The sequence below is a fragment of the Bidens hawaiensis genome, unplaced genomic scaffold (assembly GCF_021521415.1).
Source record: "Bidens hawaiensis isolate Kalapana, Puna unplaced genomic scaffold, B.hawaiensis_p1.1 tig00053171_1, whole genome shotgun sequence".
NCBI classification, from domain to species: Eukaryota; Viridiplantae; Streptophyta; class Magnoliopsida; order Asterales; family Asteraceae; genus Bidens; species Bidens hawaiensis.
In genome coordinates this window covers 457-13,890 of record NW_027499578.1, presented here as the reverse complement: position 1 = coordinate 13,890, position 13,434 = coordinate 457, and the positions used below count along the sequence as shown (strand labels likewise).

Below are 13,434 nucleotides of genomic sequence, written 5' to 3'. Positions count from 1 at the left end.
AAGCAAGCTGAATCTAATGAGGTTGATAAAGAGGAAGAAAAAGGAGATTTTGAAGTACTCAAGTCATTGTGGAAGATACACAAGAAAGACTGGAACCAAAAGAGGCTATAAGCATGGATCCAGAAGAATTTTACAGTGATACATGCAAAGATTACGACCCTTTGGTGTTGAAAAGGGTTTGGGATTATGATTCTCCTGAATTAGACCACCTTGACCGGTAACATGATCTATATCTTTGTGAGCACTCCTCTGACTCAGAATGGTCAAATGATTATTGCCATTGGAAATAAGATTGTAGTGGATGTGTTAATTATCTGTAATGTCTTGTTTAATGCTTGACCTTAAAAAGTATGCACTTTCAGCTTCTCGTGTATTCAAGAATGATATGATATGTATAATAAGTTATGTAGCATTTTGACACAAGCATAAAAAGTCTTGACATATTCATAAGTCTTGTGTTGATTGTTGTATTTCCGGTTGCATTAGTTCACCTTAACCCTTGCATGTTGTAGAGTTGTGTCCCCTATTCCTACATTTCCCACGAATGATTTAAAGAACAATTTCTTGGTGAATAACGGTACGCTCCAATAATATTTCTCTGTAATTTTTTCACTTTCCTTTTACATTACCACAATCATTTTACTAAAAAAAATCCAAAGTTGGAATCTATAAGAGACCCAAATCCTTAGCAGATTTTTTTGAAGCAATGCCCCGATTCAAGCTACCCAACTTGTTTTCTTTCTGTGATTACTCACATAAATTATATAACTATGTCGCATTTTATAATTCATATCACACACTATAAAAATCATAAAACATTTTGATGTGAACCTGCAGGTTTTGTAAATAATATGTCATAACACTTAACCACTCATCTTTTATTATGGTCCCGCTAACAAAAGCTAATTAAATAAAAAGAGAGAGCATTCATCCATTCAACGTATTTACATACATTTTGACACAAATTTAAACAAAGAGTTTATAGTGATCACATCATTATGAATTTCTTAATCATGTCGTTACTTTTATATGTTTGGAAGCATAACCTTTTTGTTAAAAGCTATGCACACCGACTCCCTCTTCCCAGCAAAAACTAAAATAAAGTGATTCAACTTTAGGGTTTGTTCCAAGTATATGCAGGTTAGCAGTACGTACGCACTGGCTTTGAAAGTGCTAAACTGGCTCAAGAGTTATTTCATACACATGCATATGTATAAGTGTATAATGTATACACATACGTACCTATTGACCGTTTTAATGTTATCGGTGTCGTTTTAATATAATTAGATTACTTAATAACAAAGTAGCTAGCAGTGGCGAAGCTTGGACGAAGATATCGAGGGTGCCGGACGAAAATCCACATTAAAAAAAATCCGTAAAAGTAGGGGGACGGGATCAACTTTTCAATTGGAAAAATGATAAATTTACACTACATATAAAAAACGTTGGACGAAAACGGATAAGATTACATTTCTACGCAAAAAAACGGAAAGAGCCGGGGCCACCCCTGGCCCCAACTATCCTTCGCCAGTGGTAGCTAGGATAATAATTAACAAACATATAGCAAAAAAAGGCGTGAGACACGTACTTTTTCAAGACTATTGAGCTTTTTGGCACCAAGGAACTTGAGTGTTTGAATTAGGGTTGAACATGGGTCGGGTCGGTTTGGTTTTTAGGCGAAACCGAAACCGATTTCTCGATTTTTTTAATATACAAACCGTTCGTTTTCGATTTTTTGGTTATTTTTAGTTTTGGTTCGGTTATTGTCGGTTTTTTTTTTCAATTATGTGTAGACATTGCAAAAAAAAATTAAAAATGAAGATGATGATTAAGCTTGTAGGAAAGAGCTTATTAGAGTACCACAAGTATATTGAATACAAAAACAAAAATAGACGCATGTTACGTAGAACCATATGAATATAAAGTTGCTAAAGTAATAGTATCCAAAATTCAACAATGCTCTTAATCAGAAAACACTAAAAGTTTAATCCTAATGTTCATATATTATCTTGTTCATCTTCAAAATTTAGTATCAATTTTCATCATCTTCATAATCTTCATCACCATCAATCGATTCGGTTTGGTTTTTATTCGGTTTTTTACAATCGAAAACCGAACCGAAACTGGAAATTCGTTTTTTCAAAAAAAAACAAAAAATTAACCGTGGGTTAATGCTTCGGTTCGATTTTTTCGATTAATTCGGTTTCGGTTCGTTTAATTTTGTTTTCTGCTCGCCCCTAGTTAGAATGGGTCCCAAGGGCTTCGCACTCTTAGCATGATTGAAGGAGGCAAACATTGTATGGGGGCTGACATTAATTGGACTGATTATTAGTAGGAGTTGTGACCAGCAGTAACTGGTCGAGTAGTGATAAACAAACCTTCAGTAATAAAGTTACATGATGACGAAAACAATCATCAATAATAACTAAGTATACATTACAAGAGCAATATTCTTCAGCATACAAAAGGAAAATCGTTAGCAGTAACTAGAACTGTCGGTAGTAACTCGATATTCTCTTTCATAAAGTGTTTTATCATCTCAACTTAAATGTTGTAATAGTTCTCTACCTATATAAGGAAGGGCTACATTCCTCTTCACAGATTATCAAATTACTATTTCATACTATCGATAATTATGCTTTGATCTAATAGTGAGAGACTAACTCGATAAAAAAGTTATCTAAATGAACTATGAAATACAAAACCCACAAGTCTACAACCAGTGTTGTAAAAATCACTAGTCACTAGTCGGGCAGTGGGGTATGACCTAGTGATTAATCAGGATTAATCGGATTAGCCTTTAATATATAATTTTCAATTTTATATATGCATGCACACAATTTTGTATGTAATTTTCAATTTTATACATACATAAATACATTTTGGCCGGAAATTCGCTTGAATCTCGTTGGAAACCGCTAATTTTTGGTGGATTATCGCCGGAAACCGCTAATTTGGTCGATCGAGATCTCGCCGAAAACCGCTAATTTTGTTCAGAATCTCGCCGGAAACCGTCAATTTTGACCGGATTTGAATATTGACCGATTAGCCTAAAAATCATCATTAAAGTGGGGACTAGCGAGTAATCAGGGATTAATCAACACCTAGTCGGTATTTTTGTCATTGTCTACAACACATACACATACGTACACAAATACACATAACTATGCATATACAATCACACCTGTACACACAAAAATTACACTTTATGTGGTATTTAGCAACAAAGAGAGAATGAAGTAGAATATGGGCGAAGGGAAACCGCGTTATCAACATGAAGCCTTTCACCACCATCTTGCTGTTATCCAAATTACAAAGTGCTATCTAACCACAAGTGCATATTCATTATTATAGCCTACACATATTGTTAATCATGATAACGTGGCAGGCCCTCATTGGTCAGAACCAAACCTTAAACATGATTATTGCATTAAAAAGATGCTTGGAACCTACTTGGAAGTTCCATCAACTTATTATATCACCCCTAATATAATAATTTACTAACAAAGAGACCCCTGACTAATGATTTTTGTCTTAATCATGCCAATAACCATAATTTTACATTTAGATATTTTTATAAAAAGTATGTCAACCAAAATCAAACAGTTTAATATGATCAACATGTATAAGTAGACAGTTGGATTGCATATAATTCTCAAACTTCCAATTTCCAACACCATGAGCAACAACACTGGTGGTGGAACTTCCTCTGCTTACCGCGGTGTCCGCAAGCGAAAATGGGGCAAATGGGTGTCAGAAATACGCGATCCTTTGACCCGAACCCGCATTTGGCTCGGGAGTTTTGACACACCCGAAATGGCGGCGGTTGCATACGATGCAGCCTCCTTTTATTGTCGGGCAGACCCTGCCCGACTTAACTTTCCACAAATGGCACCCACCCTCCCCCGCCCGGCTAGCTCTAGTGCCGAAGACATTCGTCTGGCGGCACACCAGGCGGCATTGCTTGTTAAACCGGACTCCACGCCTGAAACCAACGTAGGCTCTAGCACGGCTCATTTTGTTCCAACTAATGTCGGGCTTTCGGCTAGCGAAATTCAGGCTATCAATGACTCGCCACTTGACACATGGATGGAAGTTAACAACGAGCCGGGTATGAACTTTGAATATCCGTACATTGCTAACTTGGATCAGATGAACTATGACTCGGATGAGATTGCCGATGTTTCTCTGTGGGATCCTTAATTAACCTCGTCATCTCAGAAACAAGTAGATTTTCGTACGTACGTATTTCATGCATTATATGTATGCATGCATAATACATATAAAGTTTGATAATAAATAAACAAATAAAACAATGATATTGCACGTATGGAGATGTTTTGAAAACACATGGCGGAATTGAAAGAGCTGATATTGTACGTACGTTTTTTTTTTGTCGGGTGTAGTTCTAATCTGCATTATAATATTTTATTGTATTGTTTTTTTATATAAGTGTTTTGTAGAAATATTTGAAAACCATGATTGATTGATGAATTAATTATCTCTCTTGTTTTAGTCAACTAATTTTGGGTCCGTGTGCGAGCCACATATATATTGATCTTCAGAATTGAATTAATTAATTATTATTATTATTATTATTATTATTATTATTATTATCCATGAACACAGCTGAATCTCATTATAAAATGTGTCCTTCAAGCAATTGACCCCGTGTGAAACGTCATGGTTATTGATGATTTGATTAGCACCCATATAAAGGACTGACAAATCATTGTACCCAAACATATGTTTACCTTTTAATTTAAGTACTTTTCACTTGGTCAATAAACCCTATTTTTTAATTTAAGCCAACTACACCCCGAGCATCTACAATGAGAGGTACTAGGGGTGTATACGGACCGGACCGAACCGGACGAGAGCATGTCCGTGTCCGTCCGTTAAGCTTTTGACGGACAAACGGACGGTTCACGAACACTCTACCGAACGAAAATTCATGTCCGTGTCCGTCCATTAAGAAATTGAGTTTGTTCGTGTTCGTCCATGTCCGTCCGTTAATATTTTAAACGGACGTTAACGGACAATAATGGGCAAACGGTCACTAATGGACATTAATGGACAAACAAACATGTGAACATTAATTGACAGCGAACACTAATGGACAAATATAAACGGTTACATACTAACACCAAGCATATATCTAAACAACTTCACATATAAATTAGGAATTACACCATATAACATCCAAATATACTTAACACTTAATATATTAACATAAAGTGAATCACCATAATATAAGGGACATCAAACATGTGTAGTAATATAAAAGTGTTATTAATAAAACTAGAAATTCCGCAGTTAAATTACAATACTGAATAGATATAAACACTAACGATACCTGACAGACATTACCGGACGTAATCGGACGAACGTTACCGGACGTTCACGAACACTATCGAACGGACTTGGCCCTTGTCCTTGTTCGTCCGTTAAGCTTACCGAACGAAATTTTTGTGTCCATGTCCGGTTCCTTTATTAAACGGACGAACATAAACGAACTTCTTGCTGAACGGACGTCCGCCGGACGTCCGGTCCGTTTACAGCCCTAAGAGGTACTATGGTATTTTTCAATTATAGTTAAAGATAAATTAAACTTTAAGATGACGACTGGGCTCAAACTGCATCACATTATAGATGTCGGGGTGCAAGTGGTTTAAATTCAAAAGTAAGGTTACAAAGTGCATCTGAGGTGCAAAAAGTACTTTTACTTTTCTTATTAGACCTGTATAATAGTAGTGATACTAGAGAATAGAGGTGCATAAATCGTTTTTTTTTTAAAAACCGGTTCGGTTATTAAACGGACCGGTTTTTTTTGGCCCGAAAAAAAACCGGTTCGGTTAATAACCGGACCGGTTAATAACCGGTTTTTGTATGTCAAAACCCTAACCAGTCTAACCGGTTAGGACCGGTTTAGAAACCGGTTAGAACCGGTTAACCGGTTTTTTTTTTTAAATAACCGGTTTTTTTCATAATAACCGGTTTTAAAAAAAACCAGTTTTTCCATTAACCGGTTTGTTAACCGGTTTTGGCTCTAAAACTTGTAACCGAAATACGAACCGGCGGTTTGTAAACCGGTCAAACCGGTTTTTAAAAAACCGGTTTTCGTAAAAACCGGTTTCCGGTTTAAACCGGCAAACCGGTTCCCGGACCGGTTTTTTTGACCATCTCTACTAGAGAACATTAAATTCCTTATCATTATCACACCTGCCTACTGTTTGAGCTAAAATCCACGTTTATCTCTAGATTTTGTTAATCTATTGAAATGGTTATATATCTTATTTCGCTTTTCATTTTTCTTCAATTAAATAATATTGATATTACTTTTTTCGTTTCTCTTTATCCCACCTAAAGAAAATATAAGATTTGATGAATAGGAGATGAATAATGGATCTCTAACTATAAACGATGAGTAGTATAAATCCTTAATTGTTTTGGGAATAGGAAAAAGTGAAAGAATATATGAAAACCATCAAACTTTTCTCAAAATTTGTATGGAGTTATGTAAGGCCCTGATACCGGTAGCCCTATTTTCGTGTTGGATTTACTCATAAACGCAGTTCTAAATATCAGAGTTAATTAAACATTCGCAGAACATTAAAAACATTCAAACCATTACATTCCATAACCATAATTCTTGTCTTATCGAGCATTCATAGTCATTTAAAAACAAAACATAGTCTTATAAAATAAAACATCATAGCAGAATCTCCCGATGCCAACTTCGTCCAACTCTGCCATGTGTCCTCCTCAAGCTACCTGCCTCATTCTACTCACCTGCGTGCATACTAAAAGTCAGCTACGCTGAGTGAGTTCTAGTTAATCACATAATCATACAATACCTTCTTACATTACATACTTAACCTCTTAACTTTCTTTCATACACACGTAAGTGCATATACTTTCATTCTTACCTTCATACTTTCTTTACATACATAATCATACGTTTAATGAGCCTTTCGCCCTATAACCTCACAGATATTATAAGGGTCCGGTCCCTAACATCACAGATATTATAAGGGTCTGGTCCCTAACATCACAGATATTATTACGGTCTGGTCCCTACCATCACAGATATTATTAGGGTCTGGTCCCAACCATCACAGATATTATTAGGGTCTGGTCCCTTTGTTCGTGTAACTGTACCGTACCTGCTCATACATACTTTCCTTGACAATACGTGCAATCTCCGAAGAGCGTTCACGTACCATCATCATAACATACATACATTATGCATACATCATATATTCATACATACATCATATCTTTCATCATACTTATCAATCATATCTTAACTACCACCTGACGGTTCATGCAATATCCGAAGATCGTTCACGCACCGTCAAGCAATCATCATACATAAATCATACAGGGCATACACTTACCACTTAAGATAAGTGTATTAACTATCACATCGAGTATGCACACAGCCCCGAAAACATAACAAGGAAGTGGGGCTAGAAACTCACCTCAATGCGGTTGCGTTCACCGTTTACGGTTATTCCCTTCTTGAGCTGTGCACGACTAACTGTATAATAATTATACGTATCAATAAACTATCACTACACATATCGTCTTTCTAGTTTATTCATTACCCTCAACGAACGGGGGTCAGGGGCAGCGCCCCTTGCAGCGGGGTTCTAGGGGCGGCAGCCCCTAGCGAGGTCCAAGGGGCAGAGCCCCTGGCTGGGGTTAAGCTGCCAGGTCAGTTTGGAAAAATTTTATTTTCATTAACTGTCTTAACACATTTTCCATTAGCATTTTGAATCATTGAATAATATGCTACTTAAAAGTTCAAGGGTTTATTTGTAATTAAATCATTCTTTTCTAAGTCCAGGGACTGTTCTGTCATTCTTTCAAAGTTCTAATTCGTCACTCAGTTCTTAACGAATGGGAATTCATAACGAATTAGCCATTATAGCGAATCTGTCTTTGTAACGAATCAGGCATCTTAACGAACTGGTCCTTATAGCGAATTGGACTTTAACGAACTGATCTGGTCAACGAATGAACCCTATAACGAAGGGGGTTCATTCGTCCCTCCCTTAGTAAATGGCCTTAGCGAAAGGCCTTAGCGAATGGCCTTAGCGAAAGGCCTTAGCGAATGGCCTAGTTCGTCCTTATTTCTCTAACGAATCAGAGACGAATCATAGGCGAACTAGGGCTAGTTCACTGTGCCCCCTTATGCGAATCGACTAACGAATCACCCTCAGTTCGTTAAGTCCCCATAGCGAACTAGGGTTAGGTCAGGAATGTCAGAACATTCCCTGACATTCCCCTTAACCTCGTACTACTTTCCGGCGCCGCCTTTCCGGCGCCGTCATTGCCGGAAAGCCGCCGGAAAAACGCGTTTTCACCGGAAAAACAGGTTTTAGCTCGTTTTTCACCGTTTTTTCGTCCCGTTCGATCCAGATCTGAGCTAGGGTGACTCCTAAGCACGTCATAGGTTCGGTTTATACCCGAATCCACCCGGATCTCGTGACTTAAACGGTTTAACGGTGTCGGCTCGTCGTTTCATGATTATATCTAACGGATTTAAGCTCCTACAACAAAATACTATCATACCTTGGGTCGGGATCCGTTTCTTCTTCTATATTTCGGCTAGAGTGAGAGAGAAACTAGAGAGGGAATCTTAAGTGTGTGTTTTGGATGGTATAAGGGATATGTGTAAATGAATTAAATGGAGGATTAAGGGTATATATATTTTTGATCATGGGCTTAAGCCCATGGTCTTTCCTTCATTCCCCCATAACCCAAGTCCATAACTCATATTCATTTACCCAACACAAGTCCATCTCGTATTCTATCAACTAAACCGATAACGACCCGCTATAAAATAAACGGACTTTATTTTATTAATATAACCAAAAGTAGGATGTTACAAGTTAATATGAAGATTACAGGGGACAGTGGCGAAGTTTGGACGAGTTCGTCAGGAGGGCATGACTCAAAATGTATTATAAAATACTATAAACGAGGGGGGCCAGGTTTCAAATTTGACCCAAAAACTAGTAAATTTACATTGTGTATATAAATTTTCGGGCGAAAAAAAGATTAATTTACACTATTGCGTAAAAAAACAAGGGGTGTCGGGGTCGCTAAAGAAGCTTCGCCCATGCCAGGGATATGTTCATTAAAGAATGAGTTAAACAAACAAACAACCCAATCAAGTATAAATTGAGTAAATGGTCCGTGGCTCACTCAATGGAGATGGCAAAGACAAGGATAGACGGTAGAAAGAGAAATGCCATCAAATGCTTCAATGTCTTTGTTTTCTAAAAGAAAAGAAAAAAAAGGGTAAAACAGTAAGAATTTAGTCTGAATTGTCACACAACTGAATGTCGCTAGACAAAGATCTACTAAGGGGCTTTTTTGAAAATCTTATATTGGCCATTCAGAAACCTGACCAATTAAAAGGTCGCTTATAAATTGATCAGCATGTTTCTAAAACTTTTTTGTTAAGCTATTTGTTATGGTTTAACAAACTTTGCTAGTTAAAACGTCATATCAATGTCAATTCACTGCCAAGCAACACACCGTAAAACGTCATATCAATGTCCCCTGTAATCTTCATCTTAGCGTTGTGGCATAGAGGCATAACAAGCAGCCTTAAGAGACTTCAAAAACCAATAAAAGATGTCTTTTAAGTGAGCAAACATATTTTACCTCTAAATGATTCAGATGCAGTCTATTAATGAAATCATTAAGACTAACAAAGAATCATAAATTTAAACATTATTTTCTCTCGAAAGATTTTATTTCACTTAAATATAATGTTTTAATTGTATTATTTTCCTAAAATTAAAGAATTATATCTTATGACTGACGGTCGACGGTATGGTTTTTTGATTGAACGTTTAAATCAAACTCTGACTTCAACATAAACACGTCTAAAACAAAATAGTCTGGCCGAAATGGGGTAACGGAAAACAAGAAAGCCGTTCAAAAAAATAAAGGTTAAACAAAAATCCCCAACTCTAAAATTGGAGGGACAATAAACCATTCATGTTCTTCATCATCGCTTAATAAAAAATTAGAAAAATTACCAAACCTCCAATTCTTGGTCTGAGTCAAAAATCAAGATTATTATTATTATTAAAAGCAAGGAATGGAGGGACTGACGGACGATGAACGAAAGGCTCTTCGTGGTAGCAAATTCGCACCTCTTCCTTCAGCCTCCTCCACCTCTTCCCGATCTCAGCCCAGGTCTACTTCATTCTCTTATTATTATTATTATTATTGGGTTGATTTTATTTATTTTGATAGATGGATTGGATTATTATTGTTGTTGTTGCAGATTGGCACATCCTGGAGGACCATTGAAGACCAACAAAGCTGCTGCTTTAGCCAAGTTTTTGGAACGGAAGTTGCAGGAACCGAGTGGGCTGTCTTCGATTAATCCGAAACTTGTGGAGTTGGCTGTCAAAAATGCTAAAGACACTGTTAGAGCAAGTAATTTGATTATGCTTTTACCCTTTTTATTTTATGTTTTGCGAGTTTATGTTTGTCATTTACAAACCGAGCTAAAATCTAACTTGCAATTTTACAACATTGGTCGGCTTGTTTGCAAACCGAGTACAAATTAAACGAGCATTTTTAGATCAAGCATCTTGCGAGTCTCCGAGCATTACTTATCTTGTTTTTCACTTTAAAAATTTCTGTCAGAAACAAGTTTGAAGTCGGATATAATGAACCTGAAAACAAATTATTAGCTTTTAGACAAACTTTTAGTCGCTTGCAAATTTCTATAAGAAACAAGTTTGTAATTGGATATGCTGTACCTAAAAACGAACTTCTGGTAGCCTGTAAACTTGATACGAGCAAATGAAACTATTCATTTGGTAGCTATCTTTTGCGACATGTTATTTTGGAACATCGTTTTGGTTAATGTAAGAAAGCATTCGAATTTGTTGAATTCGGTTTTATGTTGTGGTTTATTTATGTTATAATGTATGTGCAGGTAATGCTTCAAGTTCTGAGAGGAAAGTTCAGCATGTAAAATCATTTGATGATTCTGAGGTGCTTTAATGATCCACTTCATTGATACACACTTTATATTGTTGGTGTTTATCTTTTAAAACGAGTTTAAATGTGGCAGGATGTGATTGAAGACGAGGAAGAATTGGAAGTGAAGGCGATCAAAAAGAAGAGAAAGAAGAACAAAAAGAATAAGAAAAATAAAAAACAGAAGGCGAACTGAGTTTCTGGATGTTATCAGGTGAATTAGGTACCCACATGGCGGTTTTTGCCAAAGCAGTTGATCTACAGTCTAGACAGGTTTTCCTTATCCAAGTATTTGGAACTTAAATTTGTTACAGTCTAAACTGTTACATTGTTTTGTAATGTGAGTTATCGTTTTAGCTGTGTTTCTTTGTGATCTTTGGATTCAAAGGCATTTTAAACCTTTATGCGGTTGTTTTCTTGCACGTAGGCTTGTAAACGAACCGAACGTGTGGTGAATTGTTCGGCAGGAAGTTCGTTTATTTAATAAACGAACGGACATGAACAAAAAGTTTGTGTTCGTTTAGTTAAACGAACGAACATGAACACATGTTTTGTTTGTTCATTTATGTTCGTGAAAGTTCGTATATGTTCGTTTATTCATGTCCGTGTATGTTTGTTTATATATGTTCGTTTATGTTCATTTAAGTATGTTCGTTTATGTTAATTTAAGTGTGTTCATTTATGTTTGTTATTGTTCATTTAAGTATGTTCATGCATGTTCATTTATGTTCGTGAATTATTTGTTTAGATTTTAAATAAACAAACATGAACGTGTGCATTTTTTAAACAAACGAACATGAACACCAAATATTTGTTCGATTAAGTGTTCGTGTTCGTTCGGTTTGTTTACAGGCCTACTTGAATGGCATAAAATTGAAGGTTGTTAAACCCTAAATCTACCTAAGGCCTTTATGTAAATTAAATGATGTATTATGCTTTTTTAATCAACCATATATATTGATATAATGAGGATAATTATGAAAAAGTATAATCAAGTTATATATTTGAGTTATAATATGATTTAGGGGGTGTTTGGGATTCTTTATTTTATCTCCTTATAACTTTCCATTAATTTAATAAGTTACAAAAGTGTAACTTATGAAACTTTTCCTCTCACAGTATAACCAATCCCAAACATTTTATTATTTTTCAAAAAGTTAATAAGTTATAAGTTAGTAAAAATAAGAAATCCCAAACACCCCCTTAGTTGAATTACTCAACCTAATACGCCACTAATTTTTGTGTTTTTAGACATTCATACTATTTGATGCTGTTAATATTAGACATTGTTGTTTGCTATACAAACACCATTGACGTGCTATATAGACAATAAATCAACAATTATGTGTCATACGGGTCATAAGCTTGATAAGACGAGAAAAGGTCATGCTGGTCGTATGAGGGCCAAGCATGCGGCTCGTATTTTTAGTTTGGCAAAGAATTAACTGATGTGACTACTAACAATCATACGAATCATATAACCTTTTTTTCGTCTAGCATAACGCACGTATGAATTCATACGTCTAGTATGACAAGGTGAAAAAGGTCATACGACCCGCATGACATGACAACCAAGCTTGTATAACCTTTTGAAGGTGTTGTACCGAGAGTAGGACCCGATCAAGATTGACTTTTCCTGCAGCAAGATAAACTTGACTTTCTGTTTCACAGCACAACAAAAAATCAATAAACCTACCAAACCCGGGCCTGTTAATGTCAAGATATGTTAAGAATATAACAAATTGTAATTTGTGTTTTGAATCATATATATAAACCTATTCGAACAAATTGTAATTTGTGTTTGTAACAGAGCACAGAGTCGGTTATATTTTTCCCACTCATAGTTTTACAATGACGTGGATGATGATACAATAATTTTATCCCGTGAAATCCGTTGAAAATGGAGAATTTTACTGGTTTCAGAGAGAAACCAGAAAGAATAACAAGCGTTCGGGGATTTAGATCCAGGTAAAATCGGAACACCAATCACGGAGTTATTGGACTACTCCAAGACTCCAAGTGGCCTAATATAAAGCATAGACTCATTTAGGAATCAAAGAACAACTAAAAAGCGCATAACACTTTATAACATGACACAAGACAAGTGTATACAGAAAGAAACAAAAGCTAAGGAAATCCAATCCATGGTTATAATAATAATAATAATATTCATTGTTTCCGTGTATGTAGCGTATATGGTAGACAAAATTATTCAAATAATCCTTCCATATCATATCATATCATATCTATCACTTTTATTTATCCAAGGCAGGGCAGCATGCGCCACCACCACCACTATTTGATTCCCTAAACTAAATCAAATCCCATTCATTCCACTAACATCCCCATATCAAAAACAGGGATCAGATCATCAGATGGAACCAACACTTTCACTTTGTACTAGGAACCACCACA

At 36.0% G+C, this 13,434-nt stretch overlaps 1 protein-coding gene and 1 pseudogene across 1 annotated transcript; both read left to right on the top strand.

Moving 5' to 3' along the window:
- The first annotated feature begins 3,678 nt into the window (after positions 1 to 3,678).
- On the top strand, positions 3,679 to 4,203 carry LOC143599992 (ethylene-responsive transcription factor ERF021 pseudogene; annotated as a pseudogene).
- Positions 4,204 to 9,998: 5,795 nt separating this feature from the next.
- Positions 9,999 to 11,533, top strand: LOC143599993 (uncharacterized). The gene is made up of 4 exons (XM_077077807.1): positions 9,999 to 10,221; positions 10,313 to 10,467; positions 10,976 to 11,034; positions 11,114 to 11,533. The coding sequence occupies exons 1-4, from the start codon at positions 10,124 to 10,126 to the stop codon at positions 11,213 to 11,215; spliced, it is 414 nt and encodes a 137-aa protein (XP_076933922.1). The 5' UTR covers positions 9,999 to 10,123; the 3' UTR covers positions 11,216 to 11,533.
- Positions 11,534 to 13,434: the final 1,901 nt, after the last annotated feature.